This window comes from Sceloporus occidentalis, unplaced genomic scaffold (assembly GCF_023333645.1).
Source record: "Sceloporus occidentalis isolate IW3139 unplaced genomic scaffold, rSceOcc1.0.p SCAF_282, whole genome shotgun sequence".
Taxonomy (NCBI): domain Eukaryota; kingdom Metazoa; phylum Chordata; class Lepidosauria; order Squamata; family Phrynosomatidae; genus Sceloporus; species Sceloporus occidentalis.
This window is the reverse complement of record NW_028317262.1, coordinates 711,382-727,385: the sequence shown is the minus strand read 5'-3', so window position 1 is coordinate 727,385 and position 16,004 is coordinate 711,382. Positions and strand designations below refer to the sequence as shown.

Sequence of the window (16,004 nt, the reverse complement as noted above, 5' to 3'; positions counted from 1 at the left end):
GGTTCCGGAGGCCGCCGTAATTACCCACAAACCCGTGTCCCCCACGTATTATTGTGATGTCATAATTAGTATTCTGTGTGGGTTTGCATGGTGAGAAAGGTGTCTCCGCCCCCCAGCGTATTATTGTGATGTCATTTTATCTGTCTCCCGGTGCTCGGGTTAAATATAGTGCGGACCGGGTAGACAGATTGTTGGGAGGGGCTGTTAATGACAAACTTAAGGGCAGGTGGGGGTTCCTTAAAAATTATTTTAGGGCACGAGGTCAGAAACTTAGGCAAAGGACCTCCAAGGTAATATTCTCTGGAAGATTACTGGTACCACGCGCGAGTTTAGGGAGATCAATGCGTGGTGTAAGAAAGAGGGGTTTGGGTTTTTGGAGAACTTAGCAGACTTTGCAGTTGGCTACAGACTCTACAGCAGGAATGGACGGCACCTCAATGAAGAGGGGGCTGGAGTGCTAGGGGAGAGGATGGCTAGAGGTGTCGAGGATCTTTTAAACTAGGTTCTGGGGGGGGGGATAAACATAGAAATGAAGTGCTAGCTGGAGTAGACTGGGAAGGGGGTCTAACTATGGGAAAAGGGAGTGAGAACAGTGGTGGGGTTAGCATAGACAATACAGAGCTGCATAGTACAAAACCTGCTGTCATTAAATATCTGTCAACCAATAAAACCAAAAATGGGTAGTAACGTTAAATGACTTTTAGCAAACGCGAGAAGCTTGGCAAAGAAAATGGGTGGAGCTGGAAATATTGGTAAATAACGAACAATACGACTTGATCGGTATCTTGGAAACGTGGTGGGATGATACCTACGACCGGTCAGTTAATTTACAGGGTTTTAGAAGGGACAGAGTAATCTACAATCCACCATGAATGCTGCAGCCAGACTTATCTTCCTCTCACATCGCTTTACGAATGTCTCTCCCCTCAGTCAGTCTCTTCACCGGCTGCCTGTGCACTTCAGGACTCATAAAAATCCTCACTCTTGAATACTCTCCTCAACGGTCTCTCCTCACTCATCTCTAACTACACTCCTAACCGCTCTCCTCATTCATCTCTAAATACACTCCTAACCGGTCTCTCCGCTCATCCAATGATCTCCTTCTATCCTCTCCTCTGATTTCTAGCTCTCATGCCCGCTTACAAGATTTCTCCAGGGCTGCCGCTATCATCTGGAATGCTCTCCCCGGGTCTATGCTACTTCACATTGAAAAGACTGCAAATAGGAATGAAGTTTTAATCATGGGAGATTTTAATTACCCAGATACAGATTGGAATAGATGGTGGCCGCCCTGTAAAAAAAATAAAAATAAAGTTGAAAAAGCTCGCTAGATGGTCTCCAGACCCTCTAGAGAACTCTGGCTCCACTTGCAGGTTGAATAAAGGTACTGCATTCAACCATGCAAGTCAATGGAGCCCAGCTTTCTAATCACAATGTGATTAGTAAAATATTTAAAAAATGTGCTAACATTTAAAAAAAATTATGCGGTGATTTCACGAGAGGAACCATCCAGTACCAGCAAAATGTGTAAAAAAATAAAAAAAAATAAAGCTTATTATTTTGAGCAAGTGCTAAAATTTCTAAAAAAATGTAAACATAGAAAGAGTTAAAATAAAAGCACTTCAAATAACCAAGGGGTGTCTAATTTAATAAAAAATGGCTGATGGGGTAAATTGGAGTGGCCGGGCTCAAAGATAGGGCATAGGTACAGACTGACCAAAATAGAGAAAAAAAGCGCACTTCCCAAATGTGGGATTTTAAATCTCAAACAACCCGACAAACCCATGCATGTCGGGTATCACTGCACTCAGGAGATGTTCCTGAACACACGTTAGGGGGTTGTTTGATAGTGATGCATACCAGGAGCTATGAATTCATTCCTGAAGTACAATTTGTGTGGAAAAAAATACAAAATTTAATTTTGGGAAAGGCAGGTGGTAGAATCTCATGCATAAAAGGGTTAAAATACCAGCATTTAGGTCCTCAAAGGTATTCGCCCCGTACCGGGTTTTTGATCTAGTTACGGATCTCGACATATTTGTGTTGTGGCTAGGTGTTCTGTGCTTGAGGAAGGGTTTTTCTAACCTGCACTGTATGTGTTTTTGGAATTGTGCATTACTTGTACCTGTATGCATCTCATCTGTCACCATGTCTCTGTGTACCATTGTTTTGTTATCTTGTATGCTTTGTCTTCTCCTTGTAATAAAGAAGTTATATAAAAAAAAATAAAAAATACCAGCATTTGAAATACTTTGTGGTGTCTAGTTTTCAAAAATATATGGTTTGATGGGGTAAATTGAAGTAGTCGGCTTCAACGACGTTCCAAAGAGGAGATAGAGGCAGAATGACCAAATGACTACCAGAATTACGCATGTCCCAAAAGTAGCCTTTTACCAGCCAAACAATCTGACAAACCTATACATGTTGGGTATCACCATACTCAGGAGATGTTGCTGAACACATATTGGGGTGTTTGACAGTGACATATACCAGGACCTTTATATTTATAACTAAACTAAATTACAATTCGTGTGAAAAAAAAAATTACTATTAAAAAGTTTGACAAAGTGTGGTTGTATAATTAGTGCATAGAAAGGGTTAAAATACCAGCATTTGAAATACCCTGGGGTGTCTATTTTTCAAAAATATATGGTTTGATGGGGATTAATTGAGTTAACCGGCTTCAAAGTTGTTCCAAAGAGGAGATGGAGGCAGAACGACCAGATTTGGAAAAAAAAGGTTTGGAAATCATAAAAACGCTACTTGTACTTATTGCCCAATAACTTACAAAAGACAGCAAAAAAACATAAAAATATTGGGTATTTCTAAACTCAGGACAAATAGTAGAATCTATTTAGCTAGTTTTTTTACTTCCTTTTGTAGGTGAGTAAAAGATTTTTCAAAGAAAAATCATAAAAGGTGTTTTTTTTTTCAAATTTTCACCATGTTTTATTTTTTTATAGTAAATAAGATGATATGGTCAAAACATATGGTATCTGAAGAAAGCCCATCTTGCCCTGAAAAAAACCCAATATATAACATGTGTGGGTACACTAAATGGGTGAGGAGAAAATTCTGGGTATTAACTCTTTCATCTCTGATAGGATTATAAAAATAGTTCTTAAAAAAATAAAAAGAAATCATGGTATCAAAAGAAAGCCTAACTTCTCCTTGGAGAAACAATATATGATTTGTGAACTAAACGAGAAACAGGGAAGTTAAAGTTAAACACACACAGACCAGAAATGTCAAAAAGAGCTCTTCTCGTTAACCAACAATTTAAGAAAAATAGGTCTGGTCCTCAAGAGGTTAATGAGGTCTGAATTTTGGCTAAAACTTTTCACATTCAAAGCATGAGACCGTTTCTACCCCGTGTGAGAGATCTGGAGCCACAATCAGATGTGACTCTTTGGTAAAACATTTGCCGCAGTCCGCACACGTTTACGGCTTCTCGCTGGTGTGAATTCTTCGGTGCCGACGAAGCTGCGAACTAAATCGAAAACGCTTTCCGCAGTCCAAGCAGGAATACGGCTTCTCTCCGGAGTGGATTCTGAGGTGTTGCACAAGGCTTGAGTTTACAGTAAAACGTTTCCCGCACACTGAACAGGAAAAAGGCTTCTCCCCGCTGTGATATCTGAGGTGTTGAACAAGTTCTGTGTTCGACTTAAAAAGTTTCCCGCACTCGGGACAGGAATACGTTTTCTCACCCGTGTGAATTTTGAGATGTCGAATAAGGATTGAGTTTCTGTTAAAACATCTCCCGCACTCGGGACAGGAATAAGGCTTCTCCCCGCTGTGAGTTAGGAGATGTTCAACAAGGTGTAAGTTGCATTTAAAACTTTTCTCGCACTCGGAACAGGAAAAAGGCTTCCTCTGGTTGTGATACCTGAGATGTTTAACAAGATTTGTGTTGTCCTTAAAATATTTCCCGCACTCGGTACAAGAATAAGCTTTTTCATCCGTGTGAGTTTTGAGATGTCGAAGAAGGTGTGCCTTCCTGTTAAAACATTTCCCGCACTCGGTACAGGAATAAGGCTTCTCCCCAGTGTGAGTTCTGAGATGCTGAGCAAAGTTTGACTTCCTGTTGAAACATTTCCCGCACTCGGAACAGAAATAAAGCTTCACTCCTTTGTTAAGATGTTGGTGACTCATGAGCTCAGAGTTAGAGTCATACTTTGTACGGCAGCCCAGAGAGGAGACCACCGATCTATCATGGATGGTCTGATGTAGAAGAAGATCAGAGTCACTGGTAAACCGTTCCTGACACTCGGGGCAGCTATATGTACCCTCATCGGGGGGTGTTTCACACTGAAAATGTGTGTTACTGGTTTGGGTTTTATCAGTAGAAGTAGATCCCTTGTGTTCGGTTGGGATCCAATAATCTTCATTGGAAGCGGATTCCTCCTTTACGTGGACAGACGTATTATCCCCCCCGTCGTGCTCTGTGTGCGTATCGGGGGCTGAGACATTTCCGTCTTCATCTGAGGGGGGTCCGTCCTCATTACGAGTCGATGTGAGCTCTGTCTGTGGAGACTCCGCCGGGTCACAAATGTCTGTCTCTTCACATGAGGCGGATTCCTCCTTAATAAAATGAGACGTCTTACAGTCCAGCGGAGAATTAGGGGCTCGATCTCTGACCTCGGACGCGTCTGTCGGAGAGAAATCATCAAATTAAGTGAAGCAGCCGCTTTCCCAAACAAGCAGATTTCAGATCTCTCGCGGCTGCCTTATTGCCGAGTATTTATTATACGGACCTCACATTTTACACGTTATTTGTTACAGAGAAGATGCCTTAATATCTACACACAGACCGCAGGGATTAAACCTCTTACCCGGAGAGCCGCGGGGCTGGTGGGTCTCCATCATCACGTCCCTGTAAAGCTCCTTGTGTCCTTCTAAATACTCCCACTCCTCCATGGAGAAATAGACGGTGACATCATCACACCTCACAGGAACCTGAGACACACAATGAGCCGTCACCATCCAGACACACGCCTCGGTGTTACTGTATAACGTCCTGTTCCCAGCAGCGCTCACCTCTCCAGTCAGCAGGGACATCATCTTGTTGGTCAGTTCCAGGATCTTCTGCTCACGGTTCCTCTCGTGGGTCAGCGAGTGAGGTGGAGGCACCGGGCTGGGGCTCCGGGTCCCGGGTGGTCCGTCTGACACACGGGGGCCGTCGCTGGGTGGGACGCAGTCACTGGGCTTCCTCACAATCATATAATCCTGTATATCGGGAAAGATATTGAAATATCGATGAGCAAAGAAACATCTGAGCTGCAGTTTGTGGACAGAACGACATCCATGTTCTGGCCCCAGAGACACCGGCCCCTCACCTCTCCGCTCAGCAGGGAGATGATCTCCAGGGTGAGGCTCAAGATCTTCTCAGCCACCGGATCCTTGTCCATGTTCAGTCCTAAACCGGACTTCTTCCTGGGTCACCGCGTTTGGCGCTCAGACGCCTCCCTGTACCACAAATTCTAATAACGTGACGGCAAAAAAGACAAAACCCCCAAAGAGAGCGCAGCAGCCGTCACATCACCCGGCACAGGGTCACTGTATAGGACTGCCCCTCCCCCCAGCATTGACCTGCGCAGTCCTACCAGGGGCTACAGGGAATGCGGTTACGCAGCTCCAGAAGCGCCGACAACCGGAAGTGAGTTGGTAACTTCCACAGGATGCGTTGCTACGGTCTTTAGTGTTTTACGTTACTTCCGCGTTTCAGACAACTTCCGGGTTTGCGTTGCAAACGCCTGCTGTATTTCCTGTGCATCGAGAAGTTGTAGACCGTAATCACCGTAAATTCTCCCGTGACGATCCCCGCGATTGGAGGTATTGTTGGCCTGTTGGTTGTTAGATGAAGCGGTTATAGGAGTGATGGGAGTTGTCTTTTTGTCCAATCGTTAGGATAGCGGTAATTGGAGTCCTTGCGTAATGGGTGAAGGTGGATTGGACCCAAGTGTCTGATTTGCACAAATAGCATAGGGTCTGGAGATGTCACATGACTGCTGTAGAAAGAGAACTACAACTCCTATAATCCTCACCACCCCATTATAATCCACACACACCCAGCTTCTACCTAATAATACACAAAATAACTGCAACTCCCATCACACACTGGTCTCCTTTCACACAAAAGAAAATTAAGAGTGCAATCCTTATCATCCAAGTGCCCCTTCGTCTGCCTCCCATCATGTACTGGGCTCTGACAGCCAATGATAATCACTAATTAAACAATGACTCTAATGCCCATTATCCGAGTGGGTGGACACAGATACAACCCCTATATTGACTCCAATCCCAGCAATCCTGACAGGAGGGTGGTCAGCCTGCCCCAGGAGCTGACACTCTCCTTGTAACCCCTGGCAGGTCTGCGCAGTTAAATGCTGGGGGGAGGGGCCAATGCTCCTTCCTCAGTAACCCGGAAGCTGACAGGTGAGTGTCAGTCACGGAGGAGACCGTCCTATACAGTGACCCTGTGCCGGGTGATGTGACGGCTGCTGCGCTCTCTTTGGGGGTTTTGTATTTTTTGCCGTCACGTTATTAGAATTTGTGGTTCAGGGAGGCGTCTGAGCGCCAAACGCGGTGACCCAGGAAAGAGTCCGGTTTGGGACTGAACATGGACAAGGATCCGGTGGCTGAGAAGATCTTGAGCCTCACCCTGGAGATCATCTCCCTGCTGAGCGGAGAGGTGAGGGGCCGGTGTCTCTGGGGCCAGAACATGGATGTCGTTATGTCCACAAACTGCAGCTCAGTTTCTTTGCTCATCGATATTTCAATATCTTTCCCGATATACAGGATTATATGATTGTGAGGAAGCCCAGTGACTGCGTCCCACCCAGCGACGGCCCCCGTATGTCAGACGGACCCCTCCGGACCCGGAGCCCCAGCCCGGTGCCTCCACCTCACTCGCTGACCCACGAGAGGAACCGCGAGCAGAAGATCCTGGAACTGACCAACAAGATGATGTCCCTGCTGACTGGAGAGGTGAGCGCTGCTGGGAACGGGACGTTATACAGTAACACCGAGGCGTGTGTCTGGATGGTGACGGCTCATTGTGTGTCTCAGGTTCCTGTGAGGTGTGATGATGTCACCGTCTATTTCTCCATGGAGGAGTGGGAGTATTTAGAAGGACACAAGGAGCTTTACAGGGACGTGATGATGGAGACCCACCAGCCCCGCGGCTCTCCGGGTAAGAGGTTTAATCCCTGCGGTCTGTGTGTAGATATTAAGGCATCTTCACTGTAACAAATAACGTGTAAAATGTGAGGTCCGTATAATAAATACTCGGCAATAAGGCAGCCGCGAGAGATCTGAAATCTGCTTGTTTGGGAAAGCGGCTGCTTCACTTAATTTGATGATTTCTCTCCGACAGACGCGTCCGAGGTCAGAGATCGAGCCCCTAATTCTCCGCTGGACTGTAAGACGTCTCATTTTATTAAGGAGGAATCCGCCTCATGTGAAGAGACAGACATTTGTGACCCGGCGGAGTCTCCACAGACAGAGCTCACAGCGACTCGTAATGAGGACGGACCCCCCTCAGATGAAGACGGAAATGTCTCAGCCCCCGATACGCACACAGAGCACGACGGGGGGGATAATACGTCTGTCCACGTAAAGGAGGAATCCGCTTCCAATGAAGATTATTGGATCCCAACCGAACCCAAGGGATCTACTTCTACTGATAAAACCCAAACCAGTAACACACATTTTCAGCGTGAAACACCCCCCAATGAGGGTACATATAGCTGCCCCGAGTGTCAGGAACGGTTTACCAGCGACTCTGATCTTCTTCTACATCGGACCATCCATGCTAGATCGGCGGCCTCCACTCTGGACAGCGGGAAAACTTGTCAGCGTATTCACAGAGATGAGAAGCCTTATTCCTGTTCTGAGTGTGGGAAACGTTTTAGCAGTAACTGGCATCGCGTTCAACATCTTAGAACTCACACTGGCGAGGAACCTTTCTCGTGTTCCGAGTGCGGGAAATGTTTCAAGCAAAAGTTACATTTTGTACGCCATCAGCGGACTCACATGGGTGAAAAACCATTTCCTTGTTCAGAGTGTGGGAAACGTTTCAACAGTAACTGGGAACTTGTTCAACATGTCAGAACTCACACCGGGGAGAAGCCTTATTCCTGCTCCGAGTGCGGGAAACGTTTCAAACATTACTCGAGTTTCAGCTACCACCAGCGAACTCACACTGGAGAGAAACCGTTTCCGTGTTCTGAGTGCGGGAAATGTTTTAGCAGTAAGTCAAGCCTTGGTCGACACGTCGGAATTCACAGCGAGGTGAAGCCTTATTCCTGTTCCGAGTGTGGGAAATCCTTCACACACTCTTCGAGTTTTGCCCTCCACCAGCGGTCTCACACAGGCGAGAAACAGTTTCTATGTTCTGAGTGCAGGAAATCTTTTAACAGTGAGTGGCATCTCGTTCAACATCTCAGAATTCACACCGGGGAGAAGCCGTTTTCATGTTCCCAGTGCGGGAAACGTTTCAAACAAAAGTCACATTTTGTAGCCCACCAGCGGACTCATAGGGGAGAGAAATCATTTCTGTGAGTTTGGACATGTGTGGAAAACGTTATTAGCAGTAGGAGAGGCCTCATTATATATCTCAGAATTTGAGAAGCCTACTTCCTGTTCAGAGTGTGGGAAATGCTGATATATTTAATTTTTTTGCTCTCAGCTGAATTTTTCCTGCTCCTGACTCACTGGCCGAGCCTTTTTTCTTCAAAATTATTTATTTCTACTGATTTTCTATGTTTCCCCTTGTTATTTTCTCCACACATCGGCTTGCCTTTAGCAGTGACGGGGAATCAGCTGCAGCACAGTAAGAGACTTTATTCTTACTCCGCTTTGTTTCGCCCTCACTGGGAGTTTACCTTCAGTTCAGGTGAGTGTTTGGTTAAAAAGGCTGGGTCCTGTCAACTATTATTATTTGGAAAAAGACCATGGTCTGGAATCAAAGACGAATGCTTGGCAGAGAGTGTCAAGACGCGGCCGAGTCTTGTATGAATGCTTTAAATCAGGTATCTGACAAACTATGGTCAAATGAAAAAACTGACACGGGATGGCTAGAAGTTGCCCCGCTGCAGGTAAAACTGAAAGTACCCCTTAAATCCAGTCCAGGAAAAAGCTATTGGTCGAAATAAATGAAGTAGTATCAAGAATGTCTGTGAAGGATTATTGAATGTTTATATATTCGGGAGGCGGGGGAAATAGCAAGCGGAAGAAAGAAACTTAAAATATTTCAAATTGTATGGAGAACAAAAAATCATCCTCCTTTCCTGTGGAGCCTCCTCGAGGTCCGGATGCCGTGGATATCACCAGGTCCCTGGTTTCAGCACAAATTTTCTGCCGAGGAATTTCCGAGTACTTCTATACCGTGGGGTTCCAAATTATATGATATCTTTACCGAGCGGCTTGAGAGAAATCAGACACGCAGACAGGCATGTATGTATAATAAGATCTCTGATTGTATTGCGTACAAGCATATATATTTATACCCACGGGTGGTGGGGGTGCCGACCAGGGGTGGTCCGGGGAGAGAGCCGCTTGTAGATTCCCGGCTGACGGGACTTCCAGGAGAGTGGTGGTTAGCCGGCGGTTACGGAACTCGCCCATGGCTACCTTGCGGTTCGTCCCGGTGGAACTTTGAACGGCTGCCACTCGGGGTCAGGAAATCATCAGGAACCCCGAGCTCCATCAGTAACCCGGGATCAGCCTTGAAACGACGGTTCAAAGCTGTATGGACATTGCGGGGCTCGTGGCCTGAGTGTGGCGCCGGGCTGGGCTGGGCGGGAAGATGTGGACATGATTTACGGTTTGTTTCTCACCTAACCTGTATATATGCTTGTGTGTTTCCCAAATAAGGAGTCCCAGTTTTACCTCACTACGAGTCCCGTCTTGTTATTGAGGTAACCCGCTCCCTTGTGAATTCCCCCCTGGATAATTGCAATTTCCTTCTAACCCAAACCCTACTAACCGTCTCCTGCCATTCACTGATCATCAACACCACGGACAGACTAAGCTTTCTTTACCACTGTTCCTCTTATCCAAATACATCCGCTTGAGAAAGACCTGTGTGAAATAAACTCACCTTATCATTTGAGTGCTGAGCCTCTGCTTCTTTATTTTGGATTTATTGAAGAACTTGGTGGTACCCTGGCTTGTGCACCATCTCACTACTGAGTGCTGCATTCCAACCTTTCTTTCTGTGTAGGAATTAATATCTGTGAATGAATGAGGATCTGAATGCAGGAATCAATGATTAGTATCTGTGAATGAGGGAATAAATGATTAGTATCTGTGAATGGGAGAATGAATATCTGAATGATGAAATGAATTAGTATCTGAGGGAATGAATGAGTATCTGAATGATTAATATCTGTGAATGAGGGAATAGATGATTAGTATCTGTGATTGAGGGAATGAATGTGTATGTGTGAATGGGGGAATAATGATTAATATCTGTGATTGATGGAATGAATGAGTATATGTGAATGATAGGTATCTGTGAATGAGGGAGTAAATGAGTACCTGTGAATGAGGCAATGAATGTTTGTGAATGAGGGAATTAATGAGTGTGATAGCATGGATGTGTAGACTCCATACTGCTGGCAGCATAAATACTTAAGGGGGGCGGTTAGCCAGGTTTCAGCACGTTTGTTAACCATAATCACACTCTTATCATACCCCTTAGTAATGTTAAACATTTATGATTAACCCTTTGGTGACGCGTTCAGAGGAGTGAGTCTGTATTGGAGAAGAAACACGAGAGCCGATTAATTAACCATTTAATCTGAAAAACGACTTCACAGGAAGTATATATACACACACACTTAATAGGCACCACTGCATGCACTCATAAACAGATATCCCCACATACACACTGCCATAAACAGATCCCAGCTTCTGCCTGCAGAATATCTCTTCTCCCGTGACTGCAGCCTGTGGATCCTGACACATTAACTCTGAACCTTGAATTTTTCCTTACAAGAATAGAGTCAGCTGTCTCTTACTGACTGCAACATGTGACCACACAAAGGAGCATCCTCTATCAGCAGACCACCATTGCTGTCAGTCACGTGATATATCCTGGCTCAAACACCACACTGAGCTGATGCTTTATGGCAATGCAAATGAAGTCTGTTCCTCCACAGACTTACGTCTGGCTGGGTGATTAAGACTGTGTTCTAGGGCTGACCACGCGCAGTATGATAGTAAAGGTGTTATGATATTTTCTTTTACGCCATGTCCGGTCTCCCTCCTTGTGTTCTTTCTGTTAGCGTCCCTCATCCGGTTTGGGATTTCTAATCCATATGCACCGTTTTGAAGACTCTGTAGAATGTGAGCGCAAGCCTTATGGGAATACAGGCGATATCCATTGATATAAATCATACAGTCACACATTTGTATTGCGTCCCTGATGAAGGTCAGGACATAAACCCCCTCCCAAAACGCAGGTACCCCAAATGTCCGAGCTCCACCCTCTTCAGAGTCTCTTGTACTTGGGGAAACGTGGCATTCTGTACCAGGGGGAAGAAGTAGTCCTAATACCTGTACCCACCATCCCAAAAACAGAACCCCTTCCAAGGCCAGGGCCCATAGTCTGTAGGGAGGAGGCTGGCCCTCCAGGAGCCCAGAGGCTTCCCTGACATATTGAATGTTTTTATTTTATAGGCTTGAACAATTTCTCTGAAATTAGAACACAGATCTAATGGAAGATATCTTATAACAGCAAGTTCTTTTACGCGCAGCACTTTTTTCACTGCTTTGCAACTCGTTTTTTTTTTTTTTTCTTCAATTGGCAAAAAAGGCTCTTAATTCCTTTTTTTATGTAATTGGTTCATATCAGAAACAAAACCTGCCTGTGTGAGCCAGACCCTAAAATCACTTTTTTCTGTAAGGTGAAGTGTTGATGTTCAAGCCCATAACCCATCTCTATTATTCTTTCTTCCTTTTAATGATGCACGACTTGGACACGATTCGTCTACGACACGAACCCACTAATGTCTAATGAGATCTGACTTCTGGGTAACACGCCGTTCACGTTCATTACACGAGAAAGAGTTTCTACCCCGTGTGTGTTCTCTGGTGACTAACGAGGTTTGATTTTTTAGCGAAACATTTCCCGCACGCCGCGCACTCGTACGGCTTCACCCCGGTGTGAAGTTTGAGATGTTGAAGGAGGTTTGAGTTCCTGTTGAAGCATTTCCCGCATTGAGAACAGGAATAAGGCTTCTCCCCGGTGTGAATATTGACATGACGGACAAGATGTGATTTCCTGTTAAAAGATTTCCCGCACTGGGAACAGGAATGAGGCTTTTCCCGAGAGTGAACTCTAAGATGTTGAGTGAGGTACGACTTATTGTTAAAAGACTTCCCGCACTCGGAACACGAACAAGGCTTTTCCCTGATGTGACTTTTGAGATGTCGAGCAAGGTGACAGTTCCTGTTAAAGTGTTTCCCGCAGTTGGGACAGGAATATGGCTTCTCTTTGGTGTGAATTCTGAAGTGCTGAACAAGGTGTGTGTTCCTGTTAAAGCATTTCCCGCATTCGGCGCAGGAAAAGGGCTTCTCCCCGGTGTGAATTCTAAAGTGTCGGACAAGGTGAGCGTTCCTACTAAAAGACTTCCCGCACTCTGCACAGGAGAAAGGCTTCAACCAGGTTTGAATTTGATGGTGCAACAAGAGTTCGGATTTGGAAGTAAAACTTCTCCCGCAGCCCAGAGAGGAGGCCACTGATCTATTATGGATGGTCTGATGTAGAAGAAGATCAGAGTCACTGGTAAACCGTTCCTGACACTCGGGGCAGCTATATGCACCCTCATCGGGGGGTGTTTCACGCTGAAAATGTGTGTTACTGGTTTGGGTTTTATCAGTAGAAGTAGATCCCTTGGGTTCGGTTGGGATCCAATAATCTTCATTGGAAGTGGATTCCTCCTTTACGTGGACAGACGTATTATCCCCCCCGTCGTGCTCTGTGGCTGAGACATTTCCGTCTGAGGGGGATCTGTCCTCGTTAATAAAATGAGACGTCTTACAGTCCAGCGGAGAATTAGGGGCTCGATTTCTGACCTCGGACGCGTCTGTCGGAGAGAAATCATCAAATTAAGTGAAGCAGCCGCTTTCCCAAACAAGTAGATTTGGGCAGGCACGTGGTGGGGGGCTGGGCAGGCACATGGAAAACAAAGTACAATACAGAAAAACATAAAGTTATACATTATGGGAATAATAACACATCATATACTTTAAATGGTATCTCCCTGACAGAAGGATTTAGGAATAATAGTAGATGACAGACTTGGAAACGGTGCACAATGCCAGTCAGCAGCTGCAATGGCCAATAAGGCATTGGAATGCATAAAACAAGGTATTGATTCACGGGAGGAGGATACCATCTTTGCATAGAAAGACCTCATCTCGAATATGCCGTGCAGTTCTGGGCATCGGTCGTTAAAAAGGACATTATGGAACTGATGCAAAGGAGGGCCACAAAATGAATAAGGGGTTTGTTATTAAGAGAGACTAAAAAAGCAGCATCTGTATAAGCTAGAAAAAAATGGCGTCTTAGAGGGAATATTATAACGCTGTATAAATGCTGGGCCGATATAAATACCTCCCAAATGACATTGACAGAAATGTACATAGAACGAGAAGTCGTCCTCCGAGATGGGAATAGTGAAGATTTCATACACAGCAAAGGAAGGGATTTTTTACCCCCTAAAAGGGGAAAAATCCTAAAAATGGCTAAATTGGATTAAAAACAGAAAGAATCGGTGGTGGGGATTTTGTTTTTTTACTGGAAATAGATCTTTTTTCAACCTAAATTACTTTATTATGTAATCTGATAGTAGAAATAAAAAATGGCTTATTTCTCATTGTAATCTGTGGATTACGTGGGTTTAGCGGATAGAGACTAAACATGGAGGATTTGAGGAAAGGGGCAGATCTGCTTTAATCAGTGACAGTTCTCATGAGTATAAACTCGCTCCCCGCTGTCTCCCCGGCTCTCACATGTTGTTGGGTAACAGCGGCCCCGGCTCCTGAGATCTCTCGCGGCTGCCTTATTGCCGAGTATTTATTATACGGACCTCACATTTTACAGGTTATTTGTTACAGTGAAGCTGCCTTAATATCTACACACAGACCACAGGGATTAAACCTCTTACCCGGAGAGCCGCGGGGCTGGTGGGTCTCCATCATCACGTCCCTGTAAAGCTCCTTGTGTCCTTCTAAATACTCCCACTCCTCCATGGAGAAATAGACGGTGACATCATCACACCTCACAGGAACCTGAGACACACAATGAGCCGTCACCATCCAGACACACGCCTCGGTGTTACTGTATAACGTCCCGTTCCCAGCAGCGCTCACCTCTCCAGTCAGCAGGGACATCATCTTGTTGGTCAGTTCCAGGATCTTCTGCTCGCGGTTCCTCCCGTGGGTCAGCGAGTGAGGTGGAGGCACCGGGCTGGAGCTCCGGGTCCTGGGGGGTCCGTCTGACTCATAGGCAACGTGGTTACCGGGCTTCCTCACAATCATATAATCCTGTTTGTAAAAATGAATATCTCAATGCAAAGAAGAATGAGCCCAATGTCTAGTGCCTCATCCTTAATTCTTAAATGACATCTTCTTATAGGGCCTTCCGTATGCCAAATTATTTCAGCCTGTCACCGGTTCCAGAAGAAACCCTCCCTGGGTTAAATGTGCTATTTTGCCCCGACCCCTCACCTCCCCAGTCAGCAGGCAGATAATCTCCACAGCGAGGGTTAACATCTTCTCAGCAACAGGATCTACATCTTTGGAAAAATGGCTGGTGTTTGGGTGGCTTTCCATGACCATCATGTTGTCTGTTAACAGCAACATCAACCTAAAGAGAAAACAACATCGCCCAGTTAGACCTCCTATATCCAGGTGGTAAACTCCTCAGTTACCCTATACCAGGGTCACAGAACCCGCAGTTACCCTATACCCGGGTCACAGAACCCGCAGTTACCCTATATGCCGAGTCACAGAACCCGCAGTTACCCTATACCCGGGTCACAGAACCCGCAGTTACCCTATACCCAGGTCACAGAACCCGCAGTTACCCTATACCCGGGTCACAGAACCCGCAGTTACCCTATACCCAGGTCACAGAACCCGCAGTTACCCTATACCCGGGTCACAGAACCCGCAGTTACCCTATACCCGGGTCACAGAACCCGCAGTTACCCTATACCCGGGTCACAGAACCCGCAGTTACCCTATACCCGGGTCACAGAACCCGCAGTTACCCTATATGCCGAGTCACAGAACCCGCAGTTACCCTATACCCGGGTCACAGAACCCGCAGTTACCCTATATGCCGAGTCACAGAACCCGCAGTTACCCTATACCCGAGTCACAGAACCCGCAGTTACCCTATACCCGAGTCACAGAACCCGCAGTTACCCTATACCCGGGTCACAGAACCCGCAGTTACCCTATATGCCGAGTCACAGAACCCGCAGTTACCCTATACCCGAGTCACAGAACCCGCAGTTACCCTATACCCGGGTCACAGAACCCGCAGTTACCCTATACCCGGGTCACAGAACCCGCAGTTACCCTATACCCGGGTCACAGAACCCGCAGTTACCCTATACGCAGGTCACAAAAACCCCAGCTATCCAACACCTGGGTCACAGACCCCCCCAAACCCAGGGACAGAATATCCTAGACTGCTGCATTCCCTAGTTACCCCACACCCAGGAGGCAGAATCCCCTACACACTCCGAGGCAGTCACTCCCTAGTTACCCCACACCCAATTCGCATCCATCCCCCAGTTACACCCCACGGCCAGCTGACAGACATCCCCTCTACCCCGGTGGCAGAATCCCTCTCTATTCTGCCCGGTACAACAGCACAGGGCATGCGTTTCAGAGCGCTTCCGGAGTTTGCATTCCACACTGTACAGGTTACGATGCGTTCCAGTTACGTCACTTCCCGAACCAGTGTTTCACTTCACCTCGCA

General features: G+C 46.1%; 1 protein-coding gene across 1 annotated transcript in view; it reads left to right on the top strand.

The window, feature by feature from the left end:
* The first annotated feature begins 6,619 nt into the window (after positions 1 to 6,619).
* Positions 6,620 to 16,004, top strand: part of LOC149275536 (uncharacterized) — a 28,088-nt gene continuing 18,703 nt past the window's right edge. The window contains exons 1-4 of the mRNA XM_089504654.1: positions 6,620 to 6,691; positions 6,799 to 6,987; positions 7,069 to 7,192; positions 7,376 to 8,507. Of these exons, the coding sequence (XP_089360780.1) occupies positions 6,620 to 6,691; positions 6,799 to 6,987; positions 7,069 to 7,192; positions 7,376 to 8,507 (1,517 nt within the window). The remainder of the gene's footprint in view (positions 6,692 to 6,798; positions 6,988 to 7,068; positions 7,193 to 7,375; positions 8,508 to 16,004) is intronic.